General features: G+C 33.8%; 1 protein-coding gene and 1 long non-coding RNA gene across 5 annotated transcripts; both read left to right on the top strand.

Moving 5' to 3' along the window:
• The first annotated feature begins 9,763 nt into the window (after positions 1–9,763).
• Positions 9,764–11,249, top strand: LOC140010964 (uncharacterized). The gene is made up of 3 exons (XR_011818162.1): positions 9,764–10,007; positions 10,590–10,646; positions 10,761–11,249. It is a non-coding gene; the product is annotated as an uncharacterized lncRNA (long non-coding RNA).
• A 4,584-nt stretch (positions 11,250–15,833) lies between these two features.
• LOC113700349 (uncharacterized) lies at positions 15,834–18,667 on the top strand. Of its 4 annotated transcripts, none has more exons than XM_027220775.2 (4): positions 16,019–16,221; positions 16,564–16,746; positions 16,848–16,940; positions 17,966–18,667. In XM_027220775.2, exons 2-4 carry the CDS (start codon positions 16,597–16,599, stop codon positions 18,422–18,424), a joined length of 702 nt encoding a protein of 233 aa, XP_027076576.1. In that variant the 5' UTR covers positions 16,019–16,221; positions 16,564–16,596; the 3' UTR covers positions 18,425–18,667. The 4 variants fall into 4 exon arrangements, with proteins under 4 accessions (XP_027076579.1, XP_027076576.1, XP_027076577.1 ...); XM_027220776.2 differs by having other exon boundaries at positions 16,082–16,221; positions 16,501–16,746; XM_027220778.2 differs by lacking the exon at positions 16,848–16,940 and having other exon boundaries at positions 15,834–16,221.
• Positions 18,668–19,740: the final 1,073 nt, after the last annotated feature.

Below are 19,740 nucleotides of genomic sequence, written 5' to 3'. Positions count from 1 at the left end.
TTTTTTTTATATTAACCCAAGATCTTTCAACAGAAGAAATCAGAATTAAATCACTAACCCTTAATCCCAGGTAAATCTCAAAAGCCGGCAACTCTTGAGGCCACCCAGGAAACTAATAATCTAACCCCAAACCCCCCCAATGATCGATGTGGGATTTTTGGAAAGGCCAGTAAAGCCACTGCTACTAAAGGTGTACTAACCCCATGACACTCAGAACCCTCTCCAAGTTAAACCAATCTACTAAAGGTGTATTAACCCAAGATTAAAGTTAGTATAAAACATTATTGGTGTCACTAAAAGTTTGTGTAATATTTATTCAAATTAGTACGTTCTAGAATTATATAAATTTTTTATCAATCTCTTTTATACAGACGAACAAAAAATTACGACAAACACACTTATAATTTTCTAATGAAAACTTCTAATTTCCACTTAGATGGAGATAGGAAAAGCTAATTAATTCTTTTCAAATTTAGTGTTCATATAGTCATCTGGATAACTTGAAATAATGAATATCATTTACCTTATAGCAAACTGAAAATGCTTTTTCATGGTTTCAAAAAATTATAGTACTTTTTTTCTAAATAATTCAGAAACAGTTACTTAATAATATATTTTTTGAAAGTCCAAAATACATGTGACGCATACTTTTTACCTTAAGGGCAGAAGTTCCATTTTAAGAATGTTCATATATTAAGAGTGGCATGACGTGAATATTGTTTGGGAAAAAAAAAAAAAAGAGAGAAACAAAAGTTTGTTAGGATTGTACGGTACGCGCGCGGAAAGCAAGTTGGGCTGCGGGCTTCCGTATTTCTAGTTGTCGTAATTTTAAATGGTAGTTGTAATTTCGCGCGAAGTTACCAGTGATGGTGATGGAGCGTGTAGCGACGCTCCCAAAATCGCCTGAAGAATCAGAAATCTTTCCGAGTGCGAGTTAGTAAATAGGGATAATTTCAGAAACCTCCTCTAAGGTTTCTAACAATTTCACTAGCCTCCCTTCAAGTTTGTAAAATTATAAAAACCTCCCCTAAAGTTAACGTTATAGTAACAAATTAGTTCAAATAAAAAAATATTAAAAAAGTATTTTAAGGAGAGAGATGAAATTTTTATTCCATAACTACCCCTTATACATGTATATAAACTATATTAGTAAAAATATGAAAATAATTAAAAATTAGAAACAACTAACACACATGTTTCACTATTCAAAAAATTCACATTCAATACATTAGATAACACAAATAAACAATAAAACTAAACTAATGATCACAAGATTCAGTAAAACAGACCAGTTATCTCTCTTAACATTAAGTTTACTACGATTCTTGTGATTTTAAACAGAATGAATTTTTTAATTTTGCCTTTATTTTTCCTTCTTTCTCCTTTACTTCCACGAAATTACTTTACAACTATTACAATTTTAAAAGTTTCAAAGAAAATTTTCTCACAAATAATCTTCTTTTACCTTGTTTTTTTCCTTTTGTCAAGGCCCTTCTTGTCACATTATGTACAACTGATTTTTTTTATCATTATCAAGTTCTATCAATCACAAAATAGCATCATTTGTTATATCAATTGGTCTTATTTTATAATTGCAAGTCACTGTTCGTCAATAAAGAAATTCTCAATAGTTATTTTTGTTAATTAGTTATTAATAATTAATTAGTGCTCTAATTATTCAATTGTTAGATATTAGTTTCTATAAGACATAATGTCTTAGGGTATATGAGTAATTTTCCCCCATGTAATGTAAATAATTGAGCTCACAATTCTACTAAGGGAGGTAAGTGAAATTTATAAACCTTAAGGGAGGCTAGTGAAATTGTCATAAACCTCAGGAGAGGTTTCTGAAATTATGCCTAGTAAAAAACTTGTCCGAATTTTTTTTTGTTTTTTTTTTGTGTGAGCTAAACACGCTTTGGATAAGACCTTACGATTAGGATTACCTTACCGAGGAAAGCTAATCATTATTATACTGGTAGCAAGTAATTTAAGGAGAAGCACAATCAACACTAAAGTTCAATAATAAACAAATAAGTCCGCAAGGAGCTGTTGTCACAAAGACTTTTACATATTTTTCTGAAATGGAAGTTAAGGATTCGACCTTCGTCTCTCATTATTTTTCATTAATACGTGGCTTCTCAAAATACCACCAGGTGTAGAATGCACTTATTTAATTCGATGATAATTTAGTCAGAGAAATAGTATAGAAAGTGATTTTTGATAAAAATAAATAAATAAACAAGTCCACAAAAAATGGAATAAAAAATTCACATTTAGTGAGTTTTTTTTTTTTGGTAAGAAATAGATCACGAGACTTAAACCTAGAACATTTACTTTTATGATCTCAATTTTAATAAATAGATCAAACCTCTCTGAAAATCAAAGATATCTAATCAGTACCCTTGGACCTTGAGGATTGAATACTATACACAATTTTTCATTTATAATTGACATTTTATAGATACAGTCTAACTTACATTTATACACTTTTTTAAATTTAAAACTTTATATTTCAAAAAAGGTAACACTGGAAACCCTTTTTAATCAGAAACATGAAGACTTTCACTAGATAAAACTTACTAAATAAGCGAAACTATGATTGGCCTCCAGCATTTCTGATTTCTCACACTGCAATGTTTTAGTTAAAGAAGAAAACAACCTACAAAGGTCACGTGACCTTGTGAGGAAATAGACTGATTTTGACAAAGAGAAAATTGTACATTTGTTCGTAATGTTTGGGGTGAAAAAATATATATTTCTCCTTGTCAAAATCAGTGGCAAGTTTTTGTAGTTACCTTGAAAAGAAAGCACTTCTTTCTAGTAGGAAAATGCTGAGCATCTCATATGAGAAGACGTCAGGAGAATTTAACTTATCATACATAAAGATATGCAACTAACATAATCACCAACTTAGTCCAGTATCAAAAGAATATATGTAAAGAAAGAATTTGAAAATGGGGTCTCTTCCCACTTTTTAGATTCTTGCACACTATTTACGCATTAAAAGAGTACAGCAAATTTTGTGCATGAAAATGAGTCGTCAACAAGTTGTTATTTTGTGCACAGGATTTTGAAATCAAGGTTGCCAGCTTTTATATAAAAATTGCCCCAAAAAGTTTAAAGCAGGTAAAAAAATCCATGCAATGTATGTCTGTGGTTTTACGCAAAAAAAAAAAAAAAAATTACGTTTTCCTTAAACACAATTTATCTTTATCTATATGTGTGTCCGTTATTTATTTGGTGTACGTGTTTCCAGTTACCTAGTTAAATATTTTCTCGAATTTGCATGGAAGTATATATGTGATGACGTGTAGGTATGCTAGTATTGATTATCTCCTCCGAACATTCTTTTCTTAGCCAAAAGGGAAATGAAATTTTGTTTCAACAGTTCCAAAAGCTATTTTACTAATATTAACTCTATTCTTGAGTCTTGACTTGATCCTTTAAAGTTGGATTCCAATTGCTTGTGTATATTTATTATATGTGTGGTAGAATATGGCTTTTTATGGAATACGCTTTATGTTGTTGGAGGAAATCAGAGGTTTGTAGAGAATATCTTGTTTTTTCCTCTTCTTAATTAATTGATGCACTCAAAAAACATATCAAAGTGCTGGATTTCGGAGGAAAATACGATGGTGCCACTTTTCCACTAATCTTTCTCAAGTAGAGTCTAAAAAATGTACGACCCCGCCCTCAAAAGTTGATTGTCCCATTAGTTTTAAGAATCTTTGTACATTTTACGTTATCCATGCATGGTCCTCTCTGATGTTGATGAAATAAAGCAAGCAGATTTTGGACACTAATCAATTAAGCTAATTCCAATCCAGCCTTCTTCCTCTTCTTTTTTTCTTTTCTTTTTTTTGTTTCTTTTTAATTGTTTGGCTTTTGCTTTATGGGTAAACGAATATCAAAGCTGTTTAGTCATTAGTTTTGTCCATGGGTAAACTAATACTTTTTCCACACAACCAGGTGACCCTTTAGATTCTCTAGGGACATAATGGATAATCTCAACTTATAGGTCAAGTTGGCACATTGTACCTTTTCTCAAGGGTTTTCCAAGTATGGAATTAGACGCCTTTTCGCTTATCATTATACGTAAAATTGATATAATAGAGAAGGCAAATTGCTGCCATATATGGTTTAGGATAAGACAAACAAAACAACTTAATACTTTTGGTGGGAATTAGGGATATTTCATTTTTCTATTTTCTATCTTTTGGTTTGTTATAACGTTAATTGATTCATAAAGAAGGTACACATAGCCACATAATGAGGAAGATGACAAGCATGTTCCGTTAATGGGCTTGATATGGTTAGGTAATAAATAAAAATAAAAAAAAATTATGAAACATAAAGTGTAAAATATAAAGTGTAAAATAGAAATATAACGTGTAAAATTTACTCATGTGTCATGCATCCAACTGTAATAGTATATACACTGACTGACAGTATATATAAAAATTACTCCCTTCAATACTTACCTAGGCTCTACAGGATTTGCGCTTGTCGCTTTCATTCACTTTTTGCATCAGAAAAATTACTTAGATATGCATGGTGACGTGGGTTTTTATGAATTTCCCATATTGTTGTTATGGAAAGAGAAATGTTTGTATGAGCTCCTACATTTCCTTTTCTCAAATTTTTGAAATGAGAAATAAATTTAAAAAAAGTGTCTACATCCAGAAAAGGGTCAATAAATGTAAATGCATATATTTAAATGGTAAGGTTAGGTGTATATTAAATCTACTAATTAGTGCCTATTTGGCATCCAACGCAAACTCAACATAAAATAAAGGTCATTCAATAAAAACGTGTAGTGTCAGCATTGATTCTTGAATTCAAATATCGAATAGTATTATTGTAGAATGTAGTCTTAATTACTATATATGAACAATTATGTTGATTTTAGAAGCCGAGTTTCTATGTGATGCACGCGTTTTAGCCAATAATAATATGCCCCATGGTAGATTGGAATTCTATACAATTGCGACGGCAATTACAAAAGGTCTTTTTGACAAAGCCCAGTTGATAGTATTTAACTTGAATTTAGACGAAATAAGATCGATTGTTGGGCAGTCAAAATCCGGCGGGGTGAGACTGAGAATTTAGCATGCACACAAGAAGCAACGGAGACAGGGCTTGTCCCTCGTTTCGTGTCACCTCCGATACTCAAGTTAGGCTCACCTCTGATACTTAATCTAGTAAAGACAGCTCGAGAAAAAGTAGTAGAGAATGAGAGAGGGTGTTATTTATTATCTATAGATCGGCGAATTCAATTTAATTGTATCTTTAAAAAGTGGATTTGACATGATTATTTCGTGACAACCTTAATCACCTCTCTAGTTTTGTCAAGCGTTAGAGTGTTAATACGAGTCAAATCAGTCATATTACGATCTCGAAAATTTGACATGATTACTTGATAGCTATCTGCGATTCTAGTCGCCTCCCTAATTTGTCAGGTGTTAGAGTGCTGTTAAATACGAGTCAAATTAGTCATACTATTGTAATCTCGAAAAGGATATTTCGAGAATCGATCCGAACAATCAGTTTGGAACTCCTACGAGCCCGATCCAAAATCATGATCTGGATATTATGTTTGATGAGTGACAAAATTTATTGTAATTTAACTTAACGTGTGTTGGTGCATAAATTATGCTCCATAAGAGTTCCAAAAGTCCCCCATGGACAGGCTACTGGATTCACTGGTGCCCAGAGATTACGTTACTCACTTTGAAAAAAAATTGTCCAACGTACATAAGATTGACATCCCAAGTGGACATTTTCCTTGTCTTTTTGGTCGACGTTTTCTTGGTGCAGGTCGGTCCATTTGTGAATTCTTTAACGACTCTAAAAGTGAAGAACATTTTTTTGCAACTTGACTTTGCGTACAGCTTTTGGGTAAAGACACATTTCTATGTCTCTTCGGAGTCTCAAGTATTGCATAAAGAATAGAAACTTCTGAACTGACAATCATTCCCCTGTTTTTTTTTTTTTTTTTTTTCCTTTCCTCCTTCTCGTAACGCAACTGTGATGCTGACGCAAGAAGTGTCTTGCAGCTTTATTATGCTGAAAACTGAAAGATGTTAGAACTTTTAAATTACCAATTGAGTGGGATTATGATTGAGTAATGATGATTTAGCCCGCATAATTAATATTTTGACTTTGTATTTGATCATAGTTGATAATTCATTTGAATGACTCCATCAACCATATAAGAAAATGTTGGTTTTCATAAAAATTATTTACGTGAAAAAAGATTCTTGACATAATAGACCTAGCTAGCATATAATTAATAATTCACGATTACTTTAATTTTTTAGGGAAAAGCATTTTTCGTAACACATTTGATGTTACATGTGTTTATAAGACAAAGGCCTTGCTTTCAATTGTTTGTGGTCGAGTAAAAGTTGATTTTTGAAAATCAGAATAAAAACTACTAAAATAGATGTTTCTGATTTTCGCCTTTTTTAGACTCAGAGAACAAAAAATCAAGATATGAAAAGCACACGAGAACACGAAAAAAAAAAAACTTTTTCCAAAATCAAAATCTTAAAATCAATTGAGAATAACGTCAAAAAGGCGTTTGAAAAACATATTTAAAATTCTTCAAAAACATGCTTTAGAAAAATATACCCGAACAAATGGCTCTGTATTGAAGCTTAAATTCTTACTAATTTTTTTCTTAAAAAAAAATGATGGTAACCAACAAATTAATTTCAGCACTTCTTGAATTATGATTGCTTACGTAAGGAGGCAGGCTGGCCAAGGCATGCAGACACAAATAGTTGTGGGCTTTGTTTAATCTCACAGTGACGTCTCGTGCAAACAAGAAATGCGATTATAACTGTATAATTAGATGAGAGAAGTCCAATCAGCAAAGAATAGAATAGTATATAATGTAGGCTTTGTCCACTCAAAAAAGACAACTAAAAAGAGTCAAGAAGATAAGTTTAAGAATCATAATTAATTAGGCAATGGTGCTGATGATATGTGTAAAGATACAATAATTTTGGTGGGTTGTGGGGGGGTAAGGTGTGGGTACCTTTGGATGATTTAGTTGGCTACTGATTCCCTTAGTGCATTTTCCTTTTCATATTCTCTGTTTATGTGTTTGAAAAATCGATGAGATACGTCACGCAACAATTAGTCTTTCTTCCCATTTGTGGGTTTTCTCTCAAGTGCACTCTCCAATGTGGATAGCCACTAATGGTGGCTATATTGTGTCGTCAGAAATTTCTTCTTCTTTTCCCTTACAGATTCATGGGTGAAAGTACAACCTTCCATTCTTGTACAAAAATAATGAGCAAAGCTTTATATACGCTGACTAACTGACGGTGTACACGCTATCACAATTGGATATATGACATATTTGTAATATTTGAGTTTTAAATTCAAATTCGAATTATGTGTCATGCATCTAATGGTAAAAGTGCATACACTGTCAGTGTATAGAAAATTAATCAAAAAATAATTGAGATTACACATGGGTTCTTTTATTTTGTGTTCTACTTCTAGGGTTTCAGCTCACGACATATACTCACTTCTAAGGCTTAAGCTCACAAGATAAGCAGTAGATTTGGCATTACTAACTCAGTAAACATGTAAATTCTATTTCAAGAAAGTGTTTGATTCGTCCTCATTTTTGGCGTGCTTATTTTGAGCTCTTGAAGCACAGAATAATTAAAAAGGAACGTAAATTAAACTAACAACTTATAACTCGCTTACCAATAAAAAAAAGCACGTAAACTAAACCAAGAGCTCATAACTCACGTACTAACAAAACTCGAGCATAAACTTTTGAATTTGATTTTTAATTTTGTCATTAGATGAATGAATACACATCATTCATTGAGCGTCAAGAGAACGTCAAGAATTTTTTTTTCTTTTTAAGGTATATTTAAAGGAAAGGAATATTAGATTCTCCTCCATACTTGGATTGCAAGAATTTTTGGTACAAGTTACTAAAGTAAGGTCACTTTTTCTTGTTCCATCAAATTCATGAAAAGATTTTTGTTCCGTGCGTGAGCCACATACCTGGTGCACCTGCGACTGAGTTCTTCAAATTGCGTGCAAACTTCTTTGACAATTACATGTAGTCATGATGATTCTTGATTGGTATCAGATGAACTAATTTGGCAAACGACAAGATCTAATTCTCTAGACAGCTTGCAGAATCTAATACCAGGAAATGTAACCACTCAACTGAAGGGACTGCTAATTATCTCCACACACACCCAAAAAAATATTTCTTTTTTTTTCTTCTGTATTTGGAAACGAATTACAGAAAACCTTTTCTTCTATATCTTCCTCCCTGATTAAGACCACAAACCTTGAAATTTTGATTATGATTATATTTACCATATGGGTGAGAATTTTAGTATTTATTCCTCATGCATGTTATAATTTCTTACACATTCACAATCTGGTTTTATGTTAGAATCTTGATCGGATAATATAACCAATTGAGGAAAGAACATTTACGTGTTAAAGGGCCCCCAGTGGGGAATGGATTAAAAATAAAATCTCAAAAGAATGGTATTCAATATTCAGCTCAACTAGTAGCGACATTAATCAAGAATTTATTCCTAAACTACAAAAAGGAGGATTCACAGATTGTGAACATTGAGACAAGACCATAGGTTAGTATAATTCCACATAAAAAATGACTTCATAAAAATTTTCAAATACAAAGAAGTCAACCTCTTTTTCGGTCTTAACTAACAGCCATTAGAAATGTTGGCTAGGCACGTAATCTTCCGCCTGACAAATCAGAGTTCAAACTTGACTATCAAATTTAGGGATATGGAGGGATTAGGGAACGGGGGAAGGTTTTTTAAAAAAAAAAAAAGAAAAAAAACCTCTTTCCTGCTCTTATTAAAGGATATATATATATAGTAAATCTTATATACACTGATAATATATACATTATCACAGTTGGATATATGACACATATGCAAAGTTTGAGTCTCAAATTCAAATTCGAATTATGTATCATGCATCTAATGGTAAAAATGTATATACTGTCAGTGTATAGAAGATTAATCCATATCTACCTACTAGATAAGAGAACAACTCAAGTTCTCATTGAATGCCAAGTGTTAAGGTATTATTGGAGGAAGCAATTTTCATTTCTTTATTTTGTTCATTAAGGAGTGAGAAATGTCTATTTGAGACTTGGCATCCAAATTGTAAGTATCAATAGTTCCATACTATTTGGGGCTAATTGGTAATAACAGCTTAATTATTTTCCTTTCTTTCTTTTGTTTGTATTTTTATTGGTGGCAAAGGTCAGTTGGGTCCTTCCATGAAAGCTACCTATCAAAATACTAGCTAACTATTCAGGGTCATTTTTGTACATTTGAAATTATTCCTTTATAATTTTGTGATCAAATGCAAATAGTTGTATACTGTTTGTGGGCTCCATTCATCACATGGGCTCTTTTCTGATTAACTAGATAATGGAGTGAGTCTAATTAGTGTAAGTCATATTAGGCCGGTAAATTAGTGAAACATCCAAATTTGCAAGAGGTTAGTCTAACACTTAACCCTAATGAATTTTTGTCTTAAACATTTTTAGTCATTCTTTAGGTTCAAGAGTCAAGACCCGAAAGCTTTCTCGGTTCTCATCTTTCTTTCGCTGACATAGCTGACTATCAGCCTGCAAAATCCTTACTTTTCTACCAATTACGTCAACAACTAATTGTACTTCCTTCGATTGCAGCCATAAAAATCTTCCATATGCACGTAAAATTTTCTTTTTTCCCAAAAATCTGCTCACTTTAGGGATGAATGTTGTACCAATTCAATCATTTTTGTACTATGTTTGAATTTAATAGTGAAATTCTTCTCTTTCCTGAAGTGGTGTTTGCTTTTATAAAAGAATTTTTTAATCATGTATGGTACAGCTTCCAAAACCCACCATTTACACAAAAAGGGAAACAACAAAGCCTTCTTATGCCATTTTCTCAGTTTCGCCAATATTGAAGAGAGTAGAGAAAACATAGGTACAATTGTTCTCTTCCCTCCTTCTACTCGTAGTTATATTTTTTTACTTGGAATCATTTTCCCTTTTGTCAAAAAGGCGCCCCTATTGTTCTTATAAATCACCATCAATGATTTAAATTTTCTCTAATTTTTAGATTTGTCTGCATCAAGGTAGAGATTTAAGTTTCAAAGTGATTTAACAAGGTTTGTCTTATTGCATTAAATTTAAGTACTATTATGTGTATGATTTTATGCCTGAAAGAATAAGTGAGATGGTAGCTTTTTGGATTAGGTTATATCTATCTTTTAGATCAAGGATAACACTTACAATTCTTTTCTATACCTGATAGGAAAAAACTCATGCTTATCACTTTGTACAATGAATTTGAACATGATGAAGGAAGCAAAATAGCAAACATGATTAATACTGCCCCCCTAATCATAGTTATACACGTCAAAGTAACTACATTTAATAGTAAAACTTTCTCTATGCATTATAATTGTTTACTAATAGACTTCTAAATGCTTCATATATTCTCTTACTAAAAATTTTCATGATCTCTGTAGTTCTATCTTACTAAAAATTTTCATGATTTCTGCAGTTTTGTCATTCGCTACAAGATAGTCGTCTGATATTCTAATAAATCCTCTACTGCCAGGTGAACTCTTTTTGAGGCAATGGTAAATTTAATTTTCTTTTTACTTTTGACTATAAAATATTAATGCACTCCCATGGTGATTTCTCTATCTGTATTCTGACTATAATCATTCAGGTGTACTTTGAACAAGAAAGAAATCAAGAATTTGCTTGTATATGTACAAGCAGAAGAGTGAAAAGAAGCCATGGCTTTCTAGAAAGTCCATCTCGGAATGAAAATTTACCAGCAAAAACACCATGCAAACATCCAACAGAGACTACTCAGCAGTCTACTAAAGAAACAGCTCAATAGAACACTCCACCTAGCAATATCCAAGATAGTCCAGCAAAGAAAGTTAAAGCCAAGCAGGTCTGAAATTGCCTAATTTTGTACTTTTGTTAAGTCTTTTGTTAACTAGCTGAATGACTGCCTCCATTGCTTAGACAATCTTTTTTGAATTATGTTACGATCCGTTATTCTTTTCACTCAAGAAATAATAGATCCCAATATAACTATTAATAGTTTAGTTAGCAATGCAACACTTCCGTAAGCAATGAATCTTACTTAGAGCTGTTACTATGTAGTGGCTAGCACTGAAGTACATGTCCTGCTAAAACATGAATGGCTTGGTTAATGTAATCTATGGTTGTGATTTGCATATGATTTACCCTTTGAACTGACAAATACATTATGAAGTTTGAGCAAATTATCCTCATTATTACAGCAGATACAAACAACAAAAGAGTTAAATAGACAGCAAAAATTTTTTGGCCCACAATTTAATTATTGATATTACTGGGCAGGCCGGTGCTTGGCACGGCCAGACCCATGCTAGTATATATATATAATGTAAAAGGATAAATGTTGTTGAAGTAAAGGAATCTTTCACTTGGGGTGAAAAAAGGGAAAAGAAAGAAATCTTTTCCATCATACGGGCCCCAAGTTTGTGTGGGTTATGCTCCTGTAGTCCATGTTCAACATTTTAAGGACTATAGACAAAATGATCTTTAGCTTTCTGGAATACCACAAATTGAAGCCCAAAACAGATGGAAGACCCAATTTCTTCAAAACAGATGGAAGACACAATTTCATACGTACGTACTGAATGTAAGCAAAAACTACATATGGGTCAAAGTGGGCTTTCCAATATGGAGACTCGGACCCTGTCAGCAAATACCGATAGGACTGAACATTGAAGGAAGCTTGTGAACATTTTCTTGTACATAAAAAGAAGATGAATGTAACTGCATTGGTGGACTCTCGTAAAAGTCGATTCTACAATGGACTTCAACTCTTTTTTTTTTTTTGTTGAGAGAGAACAATGGATTTCAACTTGTATTTTCTCTGTGGTTCTTTTATCTAGTTGCATCACTAAAATAGATGCAATAAATAAATTTACAAATAAGAATTCCCTGGAGTTAGAAATAAAAATGAAATGAAAATGAAGAAAAGAATCAGCACTAATCATCGTTCATATATATCATTGACGTTAAATTTTAGTTCTTAAATTGAAAATGAGCCATTTTAGTGTGTAGCATATAAAAACGCTACACATCACGTGATCAATAATAAATGAATAAACATGATAACTCACGTATTTCTTGACCCAATATGTCAACTATTCTCAATTGCAAAATGAAGAACCATCTCTTCTCCAGCTCAATCCCTACCCCTAATTTCTCCCAACTCTTCTCAAGTGTATAGAGATAGGACAACAGCATCTATTCTTGATATTAGTTGTCTTGTCTTAAATTTCTATCACATTCACTTAGTTAATCTTAATAGTTAGCCAAATCAGCTCTTGCTGCTTCAGTTTTGAAGTTTCCCTCGTCTTCAAGAAATGCAAAAAATCACCATTCAACACCTTCGAATCTACGTACTTCCCTGAATCTAGTGATCAAAAAAGCTGCCTTAAATTTGCAGTTTTTACGAATGTGTGTATGTTCGTGTACATAAATATGTATATCATGTATAGTTTTCATGGCCATAACTCAAAAAAAAAAAAAGATTTCATGACTATGAACAACAGATGAAACATCGAATCACATCATGGAAAACAAATGAAGCGCAGCTGAAACTTTCCATCATGTTCTTCAATTTGCTATCAATGAAACCAAGGAACATGTGTTGAATACCCAAGTTGCAAACGTGGCTCATTTTGAAACCAAGAGTTGAGTTCACAACAGCAAAATATGCCAAGGCATTGCATGGAAATGCTTGATCAGACCACCTATGAACTTGAACAAGCCATTGGTTTGGAATTTGCGAGCGTGTCACTTGACTTATGCCAAGAAAAAGAAAAGAAATAGAGAGTGCGCTGATGAAACCTAACTCCTAGATGATTGCTATTCGTCAGTCTTGAGAAACTTCCAAGGATTATGCATTAAAGTAACTGATCAAGAAAACAATGGGAAAGAAAGCTGATTAGAGTACTTCGTCATGAATGTAAAGATTCCTAAGAAAGCAGTTTTACAAAGAAGTCTTTTTTGGTGGAGACACCCTCTCCTCCTTTTTCTGATGCCTTTCTCGTGTTTATAGCTGATTGGGATGAAAACTGTTAAAACTCCACTATATGGCTTCATGGCCGATTTAACGGTCCACTTCTTCACTTCATGGACTCATCCCTAATCTAGTAGCCTGCTGCCAAGAAAACCCTTTGCCACATCAACCATATCAATTGGAACATGGGTCATAATAATCATCCATTTCCTTATCTCAGGGCAGGAATATATCCCATGGCCCTGATTTCTAAGACAATGCTCCGACGCACGCCCTCTAATAAACTAGCTTGCATGATCAGTTTCTTTCTTCCCATTTCATATCTGTACAACATACCGAAACATGCCGGAGCAAGTCCATAGCAATTACCCATCATCCTCTATCCATTGCCTTCAACCCTATGCAGTTGATGCCAGTGAATTCACGCCGACTGATATAACTAGTCGATATTCGTCCTGCTGATCGAACTGTGCAGCCATTCCCACTCGACGACGTTTATGTCAGTGCGGATATTGCATTCACCGATCCGTTATGAGTATGGTACCAACAACTACGTAGGTACCTCAAAATTCTCTTTAGTGCAACAATGATTAATGGGTAAATCTTTTATGCTAACAAATATTTGCGAATATAGACGCATGTCACACATGCAAAGTTTATTATTTAAATTTATGAAGTTATATGCATCTGAACTTGTTAATGTATTTATTAATAGTATAGAAACGATTAATCCTAAGTTAAAGGGTAAATTTTTTATGCACTTGTGGGTTTAGGTACATGCTACACATACAAAATCTAGTGTTTAAATTTAAATTAAATGATGTGACATGCATGTAGACCTATCAGGTTTAATTTTGGTCCCCTAATTCTATAAATGCTAATTTCATACTATGATAGTTTGTTGGACAAAGAAACAAATAAATTATTGGATAATTTTACAAATTGCTCCTAAGATTTTTGATAATTTGAAAAAACTCTCCTCTAATTTTAAAAATTACAAAAACCTCCCTTATTCTTATGGACTAGGTGACATGCATATAGACCTATCAGTTTCAATTTTGGTCCCCAAATTCTATAAATGCTAATTTCATACTATAATAGTTTGTTGGACAAAGAAACAAATACATTATGGGATAATTTTACATATTGCTCCTAAGATTTTTGATAATTTGAAAAAACTCTCCTTTAATTTTAAAAATTACAAAAAACCTCCCTTATTCTTATAGACTAGGTGACATGCATATAGACCCATCAGTTTCTATAAATACTAATTTCATACTATAATAGTTTGTTGGACAAAGAAACAAATAAATTATTGGATAATTTTACAAATTGCTCCTAAAATTTTTGATAATTTGAAAAAAATTTCCTGTAATTTTAAAAATTACAAAAACCTCCAATAATTAGGCCAACATACTTAAAATACCCTTTTTGTAGAATTTCAAAAGATATATAAAAAAAAGAGCTTCTTTTTCATCTGCTTTAACTTGTCTATCTATGGAACAATTTCCAACTTTCTTCCTTTAATCACTGCCAACATACTGTGAATTTTGGTGACTTTTTTTAGAAAACAAAAAGTTCAAATACAAATCCTATACGATTCTAGCAATTTTGACAGCTTAAGGATCCCTGGCCACAACCACTTCCTATTTTGTTAAATTGCCATGATATGCTTTCTAACCTACTCAGAAATTGCAACCATAACTGCCACTCAAGACATTAAAATTCAACCTTCATACTTTGATCAAAATCAAATATCCGTTGATTACACAATTTTTATATCATAAACCCTTCTACCACTTTATCTCTCTGTCCAATTTTCGAGTCTCCCTATCAAATTTGTAACAACCTTTTAAGAATCCAATTTCTAGAGGCCGAAAACATCTATTTTCCTTTAACTTTTGATCTGCAATAGCATCCAATTGTATCGGCCTATAAAAGCACAAAAAGAAAAAGAAAAAAAATTAAAACTACTTGAATCATAATAACAAAAATGGAGGGAAATGAAACAAGAAGAAAGGAAGGGAGCAACAGCAACAAACACCAACACTAAGAGGTGCAAAGTTAAAAGAACACCAAAATTTTGAGGAAGGAGTTAGCTATGGTAGGGAGTAGGAGAGGAGAGTCAAAAGAGGAAAAGAAAAAGAGGGGGACAAATTGATAATTTGGTCGTGAGGAAGGGTATAGGAGAAAAAGCAAGGTCAAGGTTTGGTTCTAGTTATTTCCATTCTTTTTTTTTCTTTCGACACATTTCCATTCTCATTCATTAATTTTCTTCTTTATTCGTTCATCTTTATTCTTTTTGTAGGAAGTATGCATGTAAATATTGTGAATCTATGAAGGGTACTAAAGTACTTTTGAACCATAAAGAGTGACACGTATAATTTTTTAAATTAGATGGGGGTTTCCTCAAATTATCAAAAGTGTCTAGACACCCAAAAAATTTATTAACTTTCACACCCAATAGCGTCTTGACACTTGCCTTAACAGGTAATTTCCTTTTTACCCCATTGACCCCATAGAATTAAATCCTCCAACCAATCCCACTGCCCGCAATTAGCCGGAATAAAATTACATTCCAGCCCCGGTCTATCCACAGCTCAACCGCGTGCTAGTTAGTCAATCACCTAAACCTAACCCCGGTTAAGGGCATCGAGTTCTTAACAAAACCAATTAACAAAAATTAAAACCAAAAAATTAAACAAAACCACGGGCAGTTTCATTTCCCCCAGAACCCCCAACCCCCTCCCGATATTTTCAGAATCTGATAGCTTCAGACCCCTGCCCAAACTGCCCGCAAGATCACGGGCAGCACTCTCAGTAACACTGACATCCAAACACTCCCTTACCACTATGGCTCCTTCATCATCATCTCATTCCTTCTCACAGCTGCTGCTTCTCAATCATCTCTTTTTTACCCTTTGATTTTTTATATCTATAGCTTCACCTATACATACGTCCATCTCTCGCCCTCTGATTTCTCTCTCTGCTTCATCCGACGGTCCACAATGAACGCCGCCTCTCTTCTCTGTTTCCCCTGGCTTTAGCTCTCCAATCTCTCAGATCTGCTGCATCCAACCTCAGATCTACTCTTCTGGTAAGTTTTCCATCCATCTCCAGCCTCCTCTTCACTTTTATTCTCATCTTTGCAGTATTTCTGCCAATTCTCCTGACTTTTTCTTCCTTTTTTACGAATTTTCATGGGGAAAATTTAGATTCGCTATTATTTTGATATTGATTTTCTATTTCTGCAGCTTAAAGTAGTTTTTTGTCCTTTTTCACTGCTTCATCACTGTTTTTATGATTTGACTAAAACAGTTTTGTTTCTCCCTGTTCTTCTGGGGTTGAAAAATACTAAAAATATGTTTTTTTGAAGGAAAATCGGACGGTTGAGGGTGAAGGAAGTGTAGATCTAACGGTTACCGTGATTCGCGTGCAGGTTTAATTTTTCGCACTGTAGCGTACTGAAGAAATGGAAATATTAGCTAGTAGTTTTGACGAAACGATGACGTTTAACGTCGTTAATCCGGGTGTGCTAACGTGCGCCGGGGAAGCAGTGGTTTTATTAGCTGCAGCTGTTGTCTCGGCTTTGGTCAAAACTTCCCTCGTTGTTCTCACGCAGGTAAATTACACTGCGTTGACTTTGTTAATCTGTTTTTTTTTTTTTAATTTTCTTTTGGGCGATTTTTAAAGTGCTGTTTTATTTTATTTTGTTTTTTGTAGTTTAGCAGCTGTATCTCTGCAGCAAGTATTTTGCTCCAAAAAAGAAAAGAAAAGAAAAGGAAAAAGATCTGCTGCACGTGGAAATTTTTTTTAGTTGGGAATTTACTTTGTGAATTCTTTAGTGTTTTCCTTTTTCTTAGAATAAAATTAGATCTTTTTGATATCCTTGTTTTTTTTTATAATATCTTATTGCTTCAATTCTTTTTTTTGTTTTAGTTGTGGGTATTTTAGTCTAGACGGCAGACTTTTCCACTATTAAGGCTTATGACTTTTGTCATGGTAAACTTCGAAGGTTTTTTGTTTTTCCTCAATTTTTTGTCCTTTTTGTGGGAGGAATAGCCCATTAATCTTTTTGTGTATAACGTATAGCCCTTGTTGTTTTGATCCGATAAAAATTTGTTTTCGTTTTTTTGTCTGAAGGTGCAAATTTTTAATAGGCTACGAGTTAACAAGAAACAAATCTTTTTTTCCCTTTATTTTTAACATTTTGGCTTCAAATGGTGACAAAACAATAGTAAAAGATAAAGGGAATTTACTCTACGAGGACATTCTTGTGATGTTATCAAAGAAAGGATATGTAGTCCAGCTTTTTGAGATTTTAGAATGAGATTCTCAAATGTGAGGCTACAATTTTTTTTTTTTAATTTCGGTTTCAATTGAAATGGGGCATATGGAAATAAATATGATTTATGTTGTGTTAATGGTTAGACCAAAGATGGTTGGGAGCTTGGAGTATTGGACAATGGTGTTGTGATACTCCCTAGTAGGCCCTATTCGTTTTGCTTATGAAACAATCTTGTTTTGTCGTTTCTTTTATACTAGAACGAGTCAAAAGTAGTTTTAGTGGGTGCCAAGACATGGAATATTCTCCTTGTTGGTGAAAGTTAAAAATACCACAATACACTTCCCACGTGTTCAGCAATAAAGGTATTGCAAGGTTTAAGCTGATTTCTTGTTGGGAGAAGGGTGGTTGAGAATTTAACTGCTGTGTTTGTTGATGAATCTACCCATTTGAATTGGAGGGTATATTTTGTATCTTTGTTTCTTACGATCGAGACTTGATCCGATGTAAGTCGACCATGTTTGGAAATTTATCGTTGTATTGATCTGTTTAACAGGAGTACCTCAATCTGCTAAGAAACAAGCCCAAAATGAGAGGAGACACTGAAACCTACTGCCCATGCAAGCAACTTGATGCAGAGGGGGGCGATGGTGAGGATGACGACGATGATGATGAGGATGACGGTGAAGGTGAGGAGGACTTGTCGTCTGAAGATGGGGATGATTTTGGCAGCAACCCCAACAATAACAAGAGCAATCCTAAGAAGGGTCCAGGTGCAGGAGGAGGATCAGGTGGGGCGGAAGAGAATGGTGAGGATGATGATGATGATGACGACGATGATGGCGAAGATGACCAAGATGAAGACGACGACGACGACGATGATGACGACGGTGGTGATGAAGAAGAAGATGGTGGTGAAGAAGGTGAAGAGGAAGTTGTCGAGGAAGAGGACGAGGAAGAGGAAGACGATGAAGAGGAAGAAGCTCTGCAGCCCCCAAAGAAGAGAAAGAAGTGAATCTGAAGAAAGAATAATCCATTCTCCTTGTATCCATATGTGACTTATTTGCCAACTCCTCGGCTCATACTGGGAGGACCAGGTCTATCTAGGATAAATGTTATCTTGCAATTAAATTTCCATAGAACGGTTAGAGTACTTTGTATGACTGCAACTGTGGCAAATTTGAAGAGTGCATAAATTTGGCAGTTTAACAGTTGACCGATTTAAAAAAAACAATAAACGTCCAAGGTCAATTGCTAATGTTTCAACCTACTTATTTATAGTTGGCCTCATAGCTCAATCAAGTATTGGAAACCAATTCAAACCTAAGAAAAACTTGAATGTTCACAAATAGTGACATGAAACTCACTTAAATCGCTCACTAAATATGCAAAAGCAAAGCACCAAATCGACGGGAAGAGATAGCCGCGCATTTGGTTCTTAAACCAGGACAAAAGGAGCCTAGAGAAAAATTAACTTCAGGCTTCCCATCCAAGTCCATTGCTGTAATCTTAATTGGAAATCACCTACTTCTTAGAGTAAATGTGCACCCCCCCCCCCCTTCTTTCTTCCAACAACCAAAAACACCAATAAAAAACCACCAAAAAGCTGTGTCTGCCAAGGATCCCTGATTAGATTAACTAAAAGTGGGAAAAAATATTCTTTACACATTCTTTCAATCCAGCACAGCAGGAGTTTCATATGCACAATTCTGCTTTACACAAGGCAACCAAGTCACAAAATAATATACACATTGTATGGTGGTTTTTGACTCCATAAACAAGCAACCACTGATAAACATTGGTAACACAGCAAAGATTGGACATAGCCAGGCAACTGAAAACACACTCCATATAGCCAACTCATTTATTTATGTATTACTTCCACTTGGTTTGACATCCTTTTGCCACAAAACATCATCTACAAAATGCAAAAGCAGCATCTTATAATTAAAATTTTGCAGCAGCTCTCCTACAGCCATTACTTTATCAAGGACACAGATAGAGCAATGGATCACATTAAATCACCCCTCACACCCCTACTATCATCTACAGATTGAACATTTTAGTAGCTATTATCCTTTCTTGTTGACGGACTTGCCTTGCACTAAAGTTAACTTAGACAAATTAAAGGAAAAATAAATATTTAAGAAAAACGACAAAACTAAAACATAATAGGAAATAAAAAGGTAATAAAAAATGTATCTTATGAAAAAGAATGACTGCACCCAACACTTGCCATGAATCATAATAAAAAATTATACCAACAGGGAAAACAAATTCTTGCTTCAACTTAACCACCTAAAAGGAAATTCCAATGGTGCAGAGTACCTT

The sequence above is a fragment of the Coffea arabica genome, chromosome 7e (genome assembly GCF_036785885.1).
Source record: "Coffea arabica cultivar ET-39 chromosome 7e, Coffea Arabica ET-39 HiFi, whole genome shotgun sequence".
NCBI classification, from domain to species: Eukaryota; Viridiplantae; Streptophyta; class Magnoliopsida; order Gentianales; family Rubiaceae; genus Coffea; species Coffea arabica.
Note: the sequence above shows the minus strand (reverse complement) of the source record. Positions and strands in the feature narration are given on the sequence as shown.

Bases quoted from the DNA above. Each gene is read 5' to 3' on its own strand.
- LOC113700349 (XM_027220775.2), top strand. From the start codon at position 16,597: ATGGAAATATTAGCTAGTAGTTTTGACGAAACGATGACGTTTAACGTC. The intron at 16,747-16,847 runs GTAAATTACACT...TGTTTTTTGTAG, and splicing joins CCCTCGTTGTTCTCACGCAG to TTTAGCAGCTGTATCTCTGC. The intron at 16,941-17,965 runs GTTGGGAATTTA...TCTGTTTAACAG, and splicing joins GCACGTGGAAATTTTTTTTA to GAGTACCTCAATCTGCTAAG.